Consider the following 13,604-nt stretch of genomic DNA (forward strand, 5'->3'; position numbering starts at 1 on the left):
CTTGGGTTTGTTTAAACTACTTTCTTTTTAAATTATTTTAAACATGCAACGCTTCATGAATTTGTTTGTCATCCTTGCACAGGGGCCATGCTAATTTTCCCTGTATTGTTCCAATTTTAGTATATGTGCTGCTGAAGTGAGCACTAAAAGACTTTCTTTAGGCAAGTGTAGTTTTTTAAAGATTGAGCTCACTGGTTCAACTCTTGATGTGTGAATATAGTTGAGTTTACAAAAAATGTTTAATCATATATGACCACTGGGAGCTAACAGTATAAACTTATTCTTGTTAAATTTGTTTGGGTTAAATAGTAAGTGAATTCTAAGCAATTTCTAAGGTTTTTGTTTAGCACACAAGAACACTTCTGTTACAGATGATCTCTGACAGAAGATGTTATTTTGGGATTTATAGATTATAAAAGGAAAAGTTAGATCACTTGGAAAAACCTAACTCATGTTCAGTAACTTGAGTATAGAATTTATACCAGTTTATCTTCAATAAGGAACCTACATGAACCTAATCAGTTAACTGTAGTTTTTGCAAGGCATTAGAAAAAATTTCACAATTACAGGGGACTGAAAATGTGATTTCAACCAGCTAGTCTAGTTGTTGAATGTCCAGTCACATTATACATAGTCCTTTGTGAACTTATTTGTTTGTGAAGGAAGTTCACTTTTTGTGTACATACGTGTATATTTCCTTGTGTAATATAAAGCAGATGGTTATTAGCAGTATTTTAGTTCTTTCAAGTTATAAATTATTCAATTGCTAGACATCACAGAAATTAGTATATTTAAGAATTTATTATAAAGCTCCTCTACAACTTTTAAAGGTGAGAGGGTCTATTATGATTTTTTATAAAATCAAACAGCATGATTTAGAACGTCGGTCTTCTACTTAAAATGTGTCTATATTCATGGTATTTCCATTCAGTGTAGATGGTAAGGAAAACATCTAGTCATTAAAGATTTACTTTTAGCAGACTCCAGAACACTACTTACAATGGGGTTTCAGTGACTAGAAATCTTGAAGGTTTATGATTGCATCAAATTGAGCCTGTACTAATATCTAAATATCTGCTCTTACGTTCTGCTTTATCCCTTGGGATTACCTTCTAAGGTTTGGTCACACCAGCAAACTGAAACAGATCTTAATGTAAATAAAGAATTTATACTAGTATTACTCATCTCTGTTACAGTATTTTGGAAAACGTTTCAGGTGTCATCTAGTCTTTCATGGGTGTGTTTAGTTACAAGTGTTATGCTTATGTTTTCATACTTAATATCAAGCTTTCTTTGTACCTTACAAGATAGTAATTTTGGTTCTAAAAAAACAAGCAAACTTCATTTTTGTAGTATCCAGAAATTACCTGGAGTCAGTATTTTTATTCGCCTTGTAGAACTTGTGATCCACACATCACCCATTTATATTAGTGGCAAAATTATCTGCTAAAATCTAACTGTAAGAAAGGCTTACCTTCTGTCATCAAGTGATTGTATCATCCTAGATCGCCATTTCCAAGGAACTAGCCTTTCTTTTCTTAAGTGTCTGTATGTGTTCTAAAACTTCTAGTATATTTATAGAACTTAGAAAAAATGTTACATTATTCAGAGTAGAAAGTCTTACTGGAGTACTTATATTTATTTTCTTTTTTTTTTTTAGATTTAAAAGTAGTAATTAAACCTATATTTTGTGATTATTTCCTGATCTGTGTTTTGAAATTCTTTTCCTTCTGTTTTCCTCATGAAGATGTTTCAGATACTGAACTTGTTTAGACATTGAATGACTTTGTTAAAGGCACAATTAATCACATTGGTTGTACTCTGAAGACAGACTTCTTAAAAAAAAAATAAACAATTTAAAACAATGTGGTGATTATAGATTAATGTAATGTACTGCCACCCTTAAAGCCACAACATATAACAGATCACAAAAGTGCTTTCACCAAGTTACAACCCTAAAACTTTACCTTCTTACATCATCTAAGTAACTGCAAACAAATATCTCCTCAGGGAATCAGTGCAGTCTTCTTTTTCCTTTTAAAACTTAGCTGGAGTTACTTAAACTAATTCTTAATACCATTCTGAAAGTATAAATATACTGTTCAGAATACAGAAAATGCTAAGAAAGTACAGACTTTAGTATTAATTTTTTTCATTTTCATGATTCAAGTAGAAAATAGTGCCAAGTATGTATTATTACACATGGTAAATGAAATGAAAATGTTTAGAATGTAATTCACTAGACCTTTTGCTGTACTGAATTTCACAGGTGAAAAGGTTTCTCTGAGTTTTGAACTTTTAGTGTCTTCTCACATACTTTAGTGTAAACTCTGTAAACTTAGCATCTGTAGTAATGCTACCTTTTTTAGGATTAATGATTAATGAGGTAGAAGATACTTCAGTTAAATTCTCAGACACATAATTGTGTATTAACCTTTTTGAAAGGCATTTTCAACGAACACTGGTGGTGTTTTCAGGAAATTACCGAATACCCACGCACAAATGCAGATATTGATGAAGTAGGGTATTTGTATATTTGCTTTTTTTCATTCAATTTTATGAATATGGAGTCTAGGCAGATTTCAAAATAAAGACCATTTATAGAACAGGACCATTTTAATGTTTACAATTTAATAAATCTCTTCATTGCAGACATGTATGGCTGTTCGGTAGTATTCAGAAACATCACAGTAATGGCAGTTTTCTCAATTGGTGTGTAGTCCTCGATAATTATATATGAAATGGCTGTCAAACCAGTAAGACTGCATTTATACATCCATCATTTTCAGGATTGTTGGTAACCTGGGCATATTTTCCTAAGGAAAACAAAACCAAAAAGGAAAAGGGAGGGTTGTTAGCTAATAAAAATTAATTTGAAAGAATATAACTTTTGCCCTTTTTTTTTTTTCCTGTCTTAATACAGGGTTTCACTCTTATTCCCCAGGTTGCAGTGCGGTGGTGTGATCTCGGCTCACTGTAACCTTTGCCTCCTGGGCTCAAGCGATTCTCCTGACTCAGCCTTCTGAGTAGCTGGGACCACAGGCACACACCACTGCCTGGCTAATTTGTTTTTGTATTTTGTAGAGATGGGGTTTTGCCATGTTACCCAGGCTGGTCTCGAACTCCTGAGCTCAAATGATCTGCCTGCCTTGGCCTCCCAAAGTGCTGTGATTATAAGCGTGAGCCACTGCGCCCAACCATGCCTAAAATATTACTAATTACCACTTTTAATAAGTAAGAAATGAACTGTAAAGGATAAATGAGATTTTACAAAATTCAATCATTTAAGAACAAACGAGTTCTGAATACAATTTTCATATAAACAGTGTTTTTGCAAATAATGGTCAGCTCCATGTTATTAGTACATTGCATTAACAGGCTTTTGTGGATTGACCTGAGCATTGTCACTTTTTCACATGATTATTCCCGGAAAATGTATCAAGTTTTAAATGAGTTTCAAGTCAAGGTAACAACGTATCTTAAAACTGAGGTCAGCTGACATGAAGTATAAGCCAATCACTGAAGAAGTTGTAGTGTGTATTCTTCCCTTTCAAAGAAGTTGGATCTGGTAGTTGGATCTGGTACTAAAGGTAGAAAACTAAGCAAATAAGGGCGTTTAAAATTAGTGCATGACACGTTTCTGTTTTATTACTGATCTATTGTGATTACACGTTTGTTGTATGCCTCCCTTCCTCTGCTCATGGTTAATTTATTCTATTTACAAGTTTTTTTTTTTTAGTTATAACTTCGAAGGCATCTGCTTCCCTTGTAATAAACAATTTTTATTAAAAAGGATCAGAATATCTTAATTTTACTTATTTTTGAGACGGAGGCTTGCTCTGTCTCCCAGGCCAGAGTGCAGTGGCATGGTCTCAGCTCACTGCAAGCTCCAGGTTCAAGCGATTCTCCCGCCTCAGCCTCCCGAGTAGCTGGGATTACAGGCACTCACAACCATGCCTGGCTAATTTTTTTGTATTTTTAGTAGAGATGGGGTTTTGTCATGTTGACCAGGCTGGTCTCCAACTCCAGTCTCAAGTGAACTGCCTGCCTTGGACTCCCCAAGTGCTGGGATTACAGGTGTCAGCCACTGCGCCCGGATAGCAAGGGGGCTTTTTAAAGCCTGGAAGCTTCTACGTGATTTCTGGGAGGTCAGGAGAATCCCATTAACAGAATGAACTAAACTGTTTTAAGTCAGTTTCAATTATTATTATTATTACTTTTTGAGACAGAGTCTCGCTCTGTCATCCAGGCTGGAGTGCAATGGCACAATTGCAGCTCACTGCAACCTCCGCCTCCCAGGTTCAAGCGATTCTCCTGCCTCAGCCACCCAAGCAGCTGGAATTACAGGCGTGGGCCACCACAGCTGGCTAATTTTTGTATTTTTAGTAGAGATGGGGTTTCACCATGTTGGCCAGGCTGGTCTTGAACTCCTGGCCGCAGATGATCTGTCTGCCTCAGCCTCCGAAAGTGCTGGAATTACAGGCTGAACCACCACTCCTGGCAGTTTCAATTAGTTATCAGTTTATCTGCGTGGGACAGATAGTTCTATTTCTTTAAATTTAATAGGTATTTTCTCTTAATGTTAGCATGTAAATATAAGAAGTATTTACATAATATTTGTAAACTTATGGCAAAAGAAATTTTTTCATACAGAAAACATCTTAAGTCATTGGCTAATACTTCATGTCAGCTGACCTCGCTTTTAAAATATGTTTGATATATGCCTCCCTTCCTCTGCTCATGGTTAATTTATTCTATTTTCTTACAATATTTCTTAGTTATAACTTTGCCTCTGCTTCCCTTATAATAAATAATTTTTATTAAAAAGGTTAAAAAAAAATTTTTTTTGAGATGGAGTCTTGCTCTATCTCCCAGTCTGGAGTGCAGTGGCACAATCTCAGCTCGTTGCAAACTCCACCTCCTGAGTTCAAGTGATTCTCCTGCCTCAGCCTCCCAATGGCAGAGATTACAGGTGCTTGCCATCACACCTGGCCAATTTTTTTGTATTTTTAGTAGAGACGGGTTTTGCCATGTTGTCCAGGCTGGTCTCAAACTCCTGACCTTAGGTGATCCACCCCCTTCAGCCTCCCAAAGTGCTGGGATTACAGGCGTGAGCTGCTGCGCTTGGCCAAAAAGGATCAAAATAAATCTTAACAGAATGTATTACACCTTATGTAACTAAAACTAGTAAGCTAAATTTTAAAACAATTGTATTTATAACTACTTTTTCTATATTTTTTACTAAAGATTTACATCTGATTTACATTGTTTTAACTTAGCTCTACTGCATTAAAAAAATTTGCTGTGTATTTTAATACATCAACTTGAAGAGTATTTCTATTAGTACTGCAGAATAGCAACAGCCCTGTATTCAAAAATTCACTTACCCCAAATAACTTTGCCTCCTTGCGTCACAAGGCCCAATTCGCTCACATTTACCTCAATGACAGTACCTTTGGTAATAACACCCAAAGTTGTATACAGTGGGGATGAGGGATTCTTCTTTACACCAAGTATCGGCAGGCAAAAGGTGGCTTTCAGTTCAGGATGTGTTACGTGGGCTTTCTTGAAACGCAAGCCCTAGTAAGTCAAACAACATAAGAATGTTCACGTCCAGAATGTTAACAGTGATGAGTAGTGGTCGTTTTTGCTTATCTTTTTCAACCATCTCCAAAAAACTATGGTTGCATAATGTCATCTTAAAGCAGCTAATAAAATATGTTCTACAAAGTAAAAACCTGATGGTTACAGTATAAATATGTGGGGCAAAAACCCACACATATACCTAAGAATTTCTTTTTTTTTTTTTTTTTGAGACAGGGTCTTGCCCAGTTGCCCAGGCCAGAGTGCAGTGGCATTACTTGACTCGCTGCATCCTGGGCTTCTTGGGCTCAAGACATCCTCCCACCTCAGGCTCCTGAGTAGCTGGGACTACAGGCACGCACCACCATGCCTAGCTAATTTTTGTGTTTTTCTTGTAGAGATGGGGTTTCGCCATGTTGCCTGGTGGTCTTCAACTCCTGGGCTCTCAACCTATCCACCCACCTCAGCCTCCCGAAGTGCTGGGATTACAGGCCACCACAGCTAGCCTCCGAAGAGTTTTTTTTTTTTTTTGCCCTGTAACAGCTACCTAGCAACATACTCAGATTTTTACTGTCTAGTCATCTACACTTAGACTTACTAAGGACTTGACATATACCAGGCCACTATGCTAGCTCACAACTGGCTCACGTAAACACAATAACCTCACAACAAACACATCTCTCTCCTGTTTTTGAATGATGTAACAAGGATCAGCAGGTTAAATGACTTGTTTCCAGATTAAACGGTGAGTGGTAAACAGAATCAAACCTAAATATCCTGATTCCAAGTCTTTATATACCTCAGCTACCTCCCATGATGAAAAAAGGAGTGGATTGTTAGCTTTCTTTAGGTTGATGGTAATATGAGACTGGAGAAGGCCCAGAGAGGTCTTTGTTACAGAAACTGGTTATGGAATCACCCAGTCACCTAATAGGGTCTTTTAGGGTGTAGTATGCAGTCTTGATTTTTACGTGTATGGGGATGGGGAGAAAACAACACTAAATCAGTTTCTTAGTTAACAGATTCATTAATGAAGCTCGTAAGAAACTGACACCATTCAGGATGCCATCTGATTAATTCACAATGACAAATCTGTGAAACTACAGAAAACCTAGAGTAGCCTGACATGTATATTCTCTCCCTGTAGAACTGGTAAGGCTATGAAAATATATTCAGAATGTGAATATGAAACCAAAACAAGTCGATTCCATGATATAATCCAGAGGTGGGCAAACACTTTGTGTAAAGAACCCAAAAGGTAAACATTTTAGGCTTTGCCAGGCCATATGGCCTCTGTTACAACTGTTCAATTCTGGGGGTGGGGGTTATGCAATATGTAAATGAACAGGCATGGCTGTGTTCCATTAAAACTTTATTTACAGAAACAGGCTGTTTGCCAATATTTTAATCTATTAAAAATTACTCAGGTTGGCCGGGTGCGGTGGCTCATGCCTGTAATCCCAGCACTTTGGGAGGCTGAGGCGGGCGGATCACAGAGATCGAGACCATCCTGGCTAACATAGTGAAACCCCATCTCTACTAAAAATACAAAAAAATTAGCCAGGCATGGTGGCGGGCGCCTGTAGTCAGTCCCAGCTACTGCGGAGGCGGAGCTTGCAGTGAGCTGAGATCGCGCCACTGCACTCCAGCCTGGGCGACAGAGGGAGACTCCGTCTCAAAACCAAAAAAAAAAAATTAGGTTGAACACTAGGATTTGAGCATGTTGCAACTTTCTTCTCTCTGATACTTTGTTTTTTTTGAGGCTATGTATCTAACTGGGAGAATAGTTCAGTCTCTTTGAAGGGATTTTGCAAAAATACATCTTCAATTATGTTTCTCCCCAGGGGTGGGGAAGTTTGGGGTCATATTACTATTGCTGCCTTCAACAGAAATTAAGCTATATTAAATTATCTTCCATTTTTCAAAGATTTTCTTTTCCTTTTTTTTTTTTTTGAGAGAGTCTTGCTGTGTCCCCCAGGCTGGAGTGCAGTGGTGTGATCTCTGCTTACTGCAAGCTCTGCCTCCCAGGTTCATGCCATTTTCCTGCCTCAGCCTCCCAGGTAGCTGGGACTACAGGCGCCCACCACCATGCCCGGCTAATTTTTTGTATTTTTTTTTCATTAGAGACGGGATTTCAGTGTTAGCCAGGATGGTCTTGATTTCCTGACCTCGTGATCTGCCTGCCTCAGCCTCCCAAAGTGCTGGGATTACAGGCATGAACCACCGCGCCTGGCTTTTCAATGATTTTCAAGAGCATTTGGATACTTTCCTTACCAAACTGAAACTGACTCTTACAAAACAGTCCTAGTCAAGTTTTCGAACTGTTGTCAAAGACAAGAAGTGTTTTGAGACCTAGACAATATTAGGCATATAGCAGATCACTAGTTGAATGAGGAAAATATGAAGAAAATGAAGATTCTAATATGTCATGTTTAAAAGTCAGAATTTACTGACAATGTCTTATGACACTACTTTTTCAAATCTCTTATGAAGCTGAAAATATATATATATATATATTTTTTTTTGAGATGGATTTTTGCTCTTCTTGCCCAGGCTGGAGTGCAATGGTGTGATCTCGGCTCACTGCAACCTCTGCCTCCCAGGTTTAAGTGATTCTCCTGCCTTAGCCCCCTAGTAGCTGGCATTACAGGCGCCCGCCACCACACCCAGCTTACTTTTTGTATTTTTTGGTAGAGATAGGGTTTCACTACATTGGCCAGGCTGGTCTTGAACTCCTAACCTCAGGTGATTCACCCACCTCAGCCTCCCAAAGTGCTGGGATTCCAGGTGTGAGCCACTGCACCCGGCTAAAGATTCTTAACTAGTGAAAAAAGTACTAAATAACTTCTATCACTAACTTAAAATAACAAAAATAGCATAAAAATATCTTCCAATCTGTTCCACATCAATTTAAAGAATTTCAGGAAATTATAATGTTCTTTATCCTATTTAACAAAGTGAACTAATATTTCAGTCATTACACTCTTCCAAGGACTTACCATTGGCCTGATAAATCTTTCATATTTAGGTGGTTTTCTTGTAAAGCCATCTCCAACAAAGCACACTTTAGTAACCATCCTCTTCCATGCTTTCTTCTTTCTCTTTCCTGTTCGAATAACTTTTAATACTTCTGTTTCTCCCTGGGCACGTACTTTAGGCAGAGGGACTTCCCATTTTCCCTAAAAATGTGCCACACTTAAAAGTTTATATTGTTATTAAAGGACAATGAGAGTAAGTCAAGTATGTTTTAGTTGTACAAAGCAGTAGATCTGTTTTTTTTTGCTTAACCATCTTTGGCTCAACTGTTATTCTAGAGTTCTGTATTGTCTCCTCATAAGCTGCAAATTAAACAGAACAAGTTTATATATCATGGGTACATTAAATAAATGGTTGACTTAAGCTAAAAATCTTATTGCTGTGTTATGGGTGAGAAAATACCACCTGTAATGTGGTGATGATTTTTTATTTATTTTTATTTTTTATTTTTTGAGATGGAGTCTCGCTCTGTTGCTCAGGCTGGAGTGCAGTGGTGCGATCTTGGCTCACTACAACCTCTGCCTCCTGGGTACGAGCAATTCTCCTGTCTTACCCTCCCGAGTAGCTGGGACTACAGATACACACCATCACACCCAGCTAATTTTTGTATTTTTAGTAGAGGTGGGGTTTCACCATATGGTCAGGCTGGTGGTCTTGAACTCCTGACCTCAGGTGATCCACCTGCCTCGGCTTCCCAAAGTGCTGGGATTACAGGCGTGAGCCACTGTGCCCAGTCGATGGTGACTTCTATAAGCAGTGTATGTGTTTACTAATGTTTAATAGCATAACACTGGACGAGTGTTTCCACCTCTTAATATGTCTTTGTATTTCTTCCTGAAATGGATTTGTAGATTACATTAATAGTAAGACAAAGTCCTCACCAGATGTTTTATGCCTCCCTTGAGTGCAAATTCTATGAAAAAAACTGAAGTAGTGTAAGGCAGTAGAAGGAATTCTTTAAATATAGATACTGCATATTCTTTTATCTGGATTTCTGCTAATCTATTCACAGGTGTTTTAAAAAGCCACATTTTTTGTGATAACTCAGGGAGTTTTCCACCATTCTGCTTTTGAACCAATTTTGGCACTACAGAACAGCACAAAGAAGCATTTGTATTTTTCTTTATGACTGCACAGCATTGTGGGTTTTCAAACAGGAAGACAAATACTGAATTTGAAATTCACTCCTTATCAGCTTTTTAATTTCATATGTCATTCTAATAATTTTTTTAAAACTTAAATTTTAAAACCTTATGATGAGAAAGCAAGTTTTTTTATTACTAAATTTACAAAGACTTCAACATCTAAATAATGGGAATAATAGCTGTACTTCATGTTTGAAATTAAACCAAGAAACAAGAACCTCAAATTTGAATTTAAGTAATTCTCCTAAACAAAACAAAGACTTCAATTGTTACTGCTTACCGCCTTCTCTTTTCGTTTCTGTTTAATCATATTGGAAAGTACTTTAGCTCGAGACTGTCCCTCTCTGTCCAGCAGATAGGCAGGTACTGCTCCCTGTGGAGTCTTTTCATCATTCTTTTGTTTGGTGTTTCTCTTTTCATGCATCTTGATACTACCAAGAAGGAAAAAAGATTCAAAATTATCTGTTTTAATAATGATGACTCAAAAGATGTTAACTTGTTACGACAAATAAATGAGACCACTTACGTCTTTTTCATTTGTATTTTTTCAGCATGGCGCTGTTTATGGTAAAGCTTAGCCTTCAGACCAATCATTTTCTTTGCCTTCTTTGAACGTTCATGAGCCTCTCGACTTTCCTTCTTTCTCTTTTTCTCATGGTAATCCAAACGGTATCCATAGCGTTTACGGTGTAATTCAATGTATTCATTCTGTGGCTATAATGATGCAAGAAATGTTATTTTAGTTTTTAAAAGTACTGACAATTATTCTAAAATGCTTGCTTTTACACAGCATAAAGATCCTGTTTCATCCAAATGTTCACTTACTTGAATGATAATTGCACCATTAAGTCTATTCACATGATGTAAGCTAAATTTTGATCTTGAATGATATGAGGCATCAAGGCTTACATTTCTAATAATCTCAGTAGGGAATATTCCAAAATCTACTGGACCACAAAAGGGATGAACTGATTACAGTATCTTTTTTCCTTGACATAATTTGCTTTTTAAATAACATCTTCATTTCACATTAAAAAAATTTAAGTCAGTTTTATTGAAGCATAATTTACACACAGTAAAACCTGTCCTTTTTAGGCATACAGTTCTAAGTTTTTTTTTTTTCCCCCTTTTCTTTTTTGAGACAGAGTCTCGCTCTGTCACCCAGGCTGGAGCGCAGTGGTGGGATCTCTGCTCACTGCAAGCTCCGCCTCGGGTTTAAGCCATTCTCCAGCCTCAGCCTCCGGAGCAGCTGGGACTACAGGCGCGCCCGCCACCGTGCCAGGCTAATTATTTGTATTTTTAGTGGAGATGGGGTTTCACCATGGTCTCGATCTCCTGACCTCGTAATCCGCTCGCCTCAGCCTCCCAAAGTGCTGGGATTACAGGCGTGAGCCACCGTGCAGTTCTACGTTTTCACTAACTACACAGTTCTGTAACCACCACAATCAAAATAGAGAATTTCCATTTCCCCCTAAAATTCCCTATGTCACTTTGAAGTCAATCCTCTTTTCCAACCCTCAATTTGATACCTATCCCTAGTTTTGCCTTTCCCAGAAAGAAACAGGGATCAACAGTAGTACATAGCCTTTTGAATCTGGTTTGGGATTCACCCAATTTGTTGCAGGTATAGGTACTTCAATTCTGTTTATTGTTGAGTAGTATGCTATTGTATGGATATACCACTGTTTCACTGACCAGTTGATAGGTATCTGGGTTGTTCCCAGTTTTGGGTGATTACGAATAAATCTGCAATAAACTGCATGCAAGTCTTCATGTGGACATGTGTTTACTGCCAGACCGTTTTCCAAAGTGCATTATTTTTCATTTCACCAGCAATGTATGGGATGCTTTTTGCTTTTTAGACACGTTTTATTTTAAACACGAGGCCAGGCGTGTCTATTCGTATTTTAAGGCTGCAAAAATAAAAATGATACAAAGCCAAGTCCAGCACAGAGAACAGTGTTAAGCAACAAATAGCAAGGCGTGCTGCTACCAACTGCTATCACATAAACTTTGCAGCAATCACATGAAGGGTGTATGGAATGCCACTTCGCAAAGAAACGCAAGATAGAGACCTAACAGAAAGAGCAAGGATCTGGCAGTTAGATCTGGGCCGTTAAGTCCGGCTTCGCAATTCATTAGCTGTCTGGTCTTTGGCAAGGACCCCTTCATTTTGACACCTTCAGTTTCCTCAACAGTAAAATGAAAGGGGTGGGATTAACATCTAAGATTGTACAAGGCACAACCTTATTCCCATTAGGCGCTGGTGCTGATAACCACGCTTGTGGTGAAATCAGTAATTTTTAGGACTCTTAGCGGTGGATCAAAAAGAAAAAAAAAAAAGGGTAAAATCTTGCTCCAAAGCTTGTGTTCTGGCAAATAGCCTCTGTGTCTCGAATGTGAAGTTGTTTTCACTCCTCAGAGCCCACCCCATGGAGTCCACCATCCTTTTCCCTTAGCAGTTCTCATTTCCGCCTACCACCGCTCACCTCCTGCTCCAGCGCCCCAGAGCCCTCAGGTCCCACTAACGCAAACTGTATGTCGCGGGCGTCCGACGCATCCTCCTTACCATGGTGACGGCCGCAGGGCCGCCAGGAGCAGCCCCTGGTGTGCGAAAACGCTCTCAATTTTCGGGTCTCAAAGACCCACAAGCCCACCACACGCAGGCCCGGACAGGAAAGGGTCACGCTTTAAAACGGTCGAGTGAAGAGCAAGAACCACGCAGCGGTTCCGAGCCTCCGTTTTCTGCGTTTAGACTAGGAGGACGGAAGTTGCTGGCAGGCGGCATTTGGCCGGTACACCGCCGGAAGTGTGGAGGTGTGGCTGCTTGAGGCGGCAGAGCGGAAAAATCCTAGCTTCATTTCGTTTAGGTACAAGGCCGTTTGTCTAGGCTGGTGTCGAGACTTGAGGCCTTTGCAGACTTTGGCGCGGCCCGCGCTTCCTGCTTCAATAGCCCAGCGGTGACGAGCTGGCCTGCGGCACGCGGCCTAATGCCAGGTGAGTACTGCTCCGAGCTGTGAGACATTGCACGCCTGTGACCCTGTCCCGCGCTGGGTATTGCTGACCTTCCAGGCTGCGACAGACACAGCCAGCCACAGAGGAGGACAACAAGGCCTCCGGACACGCCTCGGTGTTCGCTCAATATGGAAGTTTTTCTCTGTCATTCGGCGAGGGCGACTCATCTTTGTTCCGGTCACTCTGTGTAATGTGTGCACGATTGTGAAGGATGCTGAGGAATGAAAACTTAGTGTACAGAAAAATAGAACTACTGGGCCTTTGCAACTGTTAAAAAAGACGAAGATAACATTTTGTTTTTTTGGAGGTACAGGACTGATTCCAGAAATTTCTGAGGCATTTTGGTGCACCGAATCAAATGCTGAGTGGGTTTGTATTTAGTGGCCCCCTAGAGGCCAAGAAGTAATTCACTACAAGAAAAAGTACGTCTACTTGAATACACTGCCAATTTTGCCCTTTTACTGCACAGTTGCAGTAAAGTTCCCTTAATTACTTCACAGCTTGCAACGTGATTCAGTTGATGAACAAAAAGAACTGTACCAAAAGAATACTTTCATTAATTCTTAGTGCTTGGATTTGAGGCAGTATTTTGTTTTTGTTTTTGTGGGTTTTTTTGAGACGGCATCTCGCGCAGTTGCCCAGGCTGGAGTGCAGGGGCGCGAGCGCTGCTCACCGCAGCCTCGACCTCCCGGGATCAAGCGATCCTCCGAGTTCAGCCTCAAAAGTAGCGAGCTATAGGCTCGCGCCACCACGCCTGGCTAATTTTTGTATTTTTTGTAGAGACGAGGCTTCACCATGTTGCCCAGGCTGGTCTCGAACTCCTGG

At 39.4% G+C, this 13,604-nt stretch overlaps 2 protein-coding genes across 5 annotated transcripts in view; one reads left to right on the forward strand and one right to left on the reverse strand.

Moving 5' to 3' along the window:
• Positions 1–1,344: 1,344 nt before the first annotated feature.
• Positions 1,345–12,707, reverse strand: NSA2 (NSA2 ribosome biogenesis homolog (S. cerevisiae)). 2 transcript variants are annotated; one of them, XM_011959252.1, is made up of 6 exons: positions 12,334–12,707; positions 10,291–10,478; positions 10,045–10,195; positions 8,583–8,762; positions 5,388–5,580; positions 2,605–2,816 (listed from the first exon to the last, which is right to left on the reverse strand). In XM_011959252.1, the coding sequence occupies exons 1-6, from the start codon at positions 12,334–12,336 to the stop codon at positions 2,749–2,751; spliced, it is 783 nt and encodes a 260-aa protein (XP_011814642.1). In that variant the 5' UTR covers positions 12,337–12,707; the 3' UTR covers positions 2,605–2,748. The 2 variants fall into 2 exon arrangements, with proteins under 2 accessions (XP_011814643.1, XP_011814642.1); XM_011959253.1 differs by lacking the exon at positions 5,388–5,580 and having other exon boundaries at positions 1,345–2,816.
• The window catches only part of GFM2 (G elongation factor, mitochondrial 2), a 50,447-nt gene continuing 49,168 nt past the window's right edge, over positions 12,326–13,604 (forward strand). For 2 of the 3 annotated variants that reach the window (XM_011959249.1, XM_011959251.1), the window contains exon 1: positions 12,326–12,761. The gene's annotated coding sequence lies outside the window, so the exon portion shown is untranslated. The remainder of the gene's footprint in view (positions 12,762–13,604) is intronic. The other variant, XM_011959250.1, reaches the window with a different exon arrangement.

The sequence above is a fragment of the Colobus angolensis genome, unplaced genomic scaffold, assembly GCF_000951035.1.
Source record: "Colobus angolensis palliatus isolate OR3802 unplaced genomic scaffold, Cang.pa_1.0 Scaffold49, whole genome shotgun sequence".
Taxonomy (NCBI): domain Eukaryota; kingdom Metazoa; phylum Chordata; class Mammalia; order Primates; family Cercopithecidae; genus Colobus; species Colobus angolensis.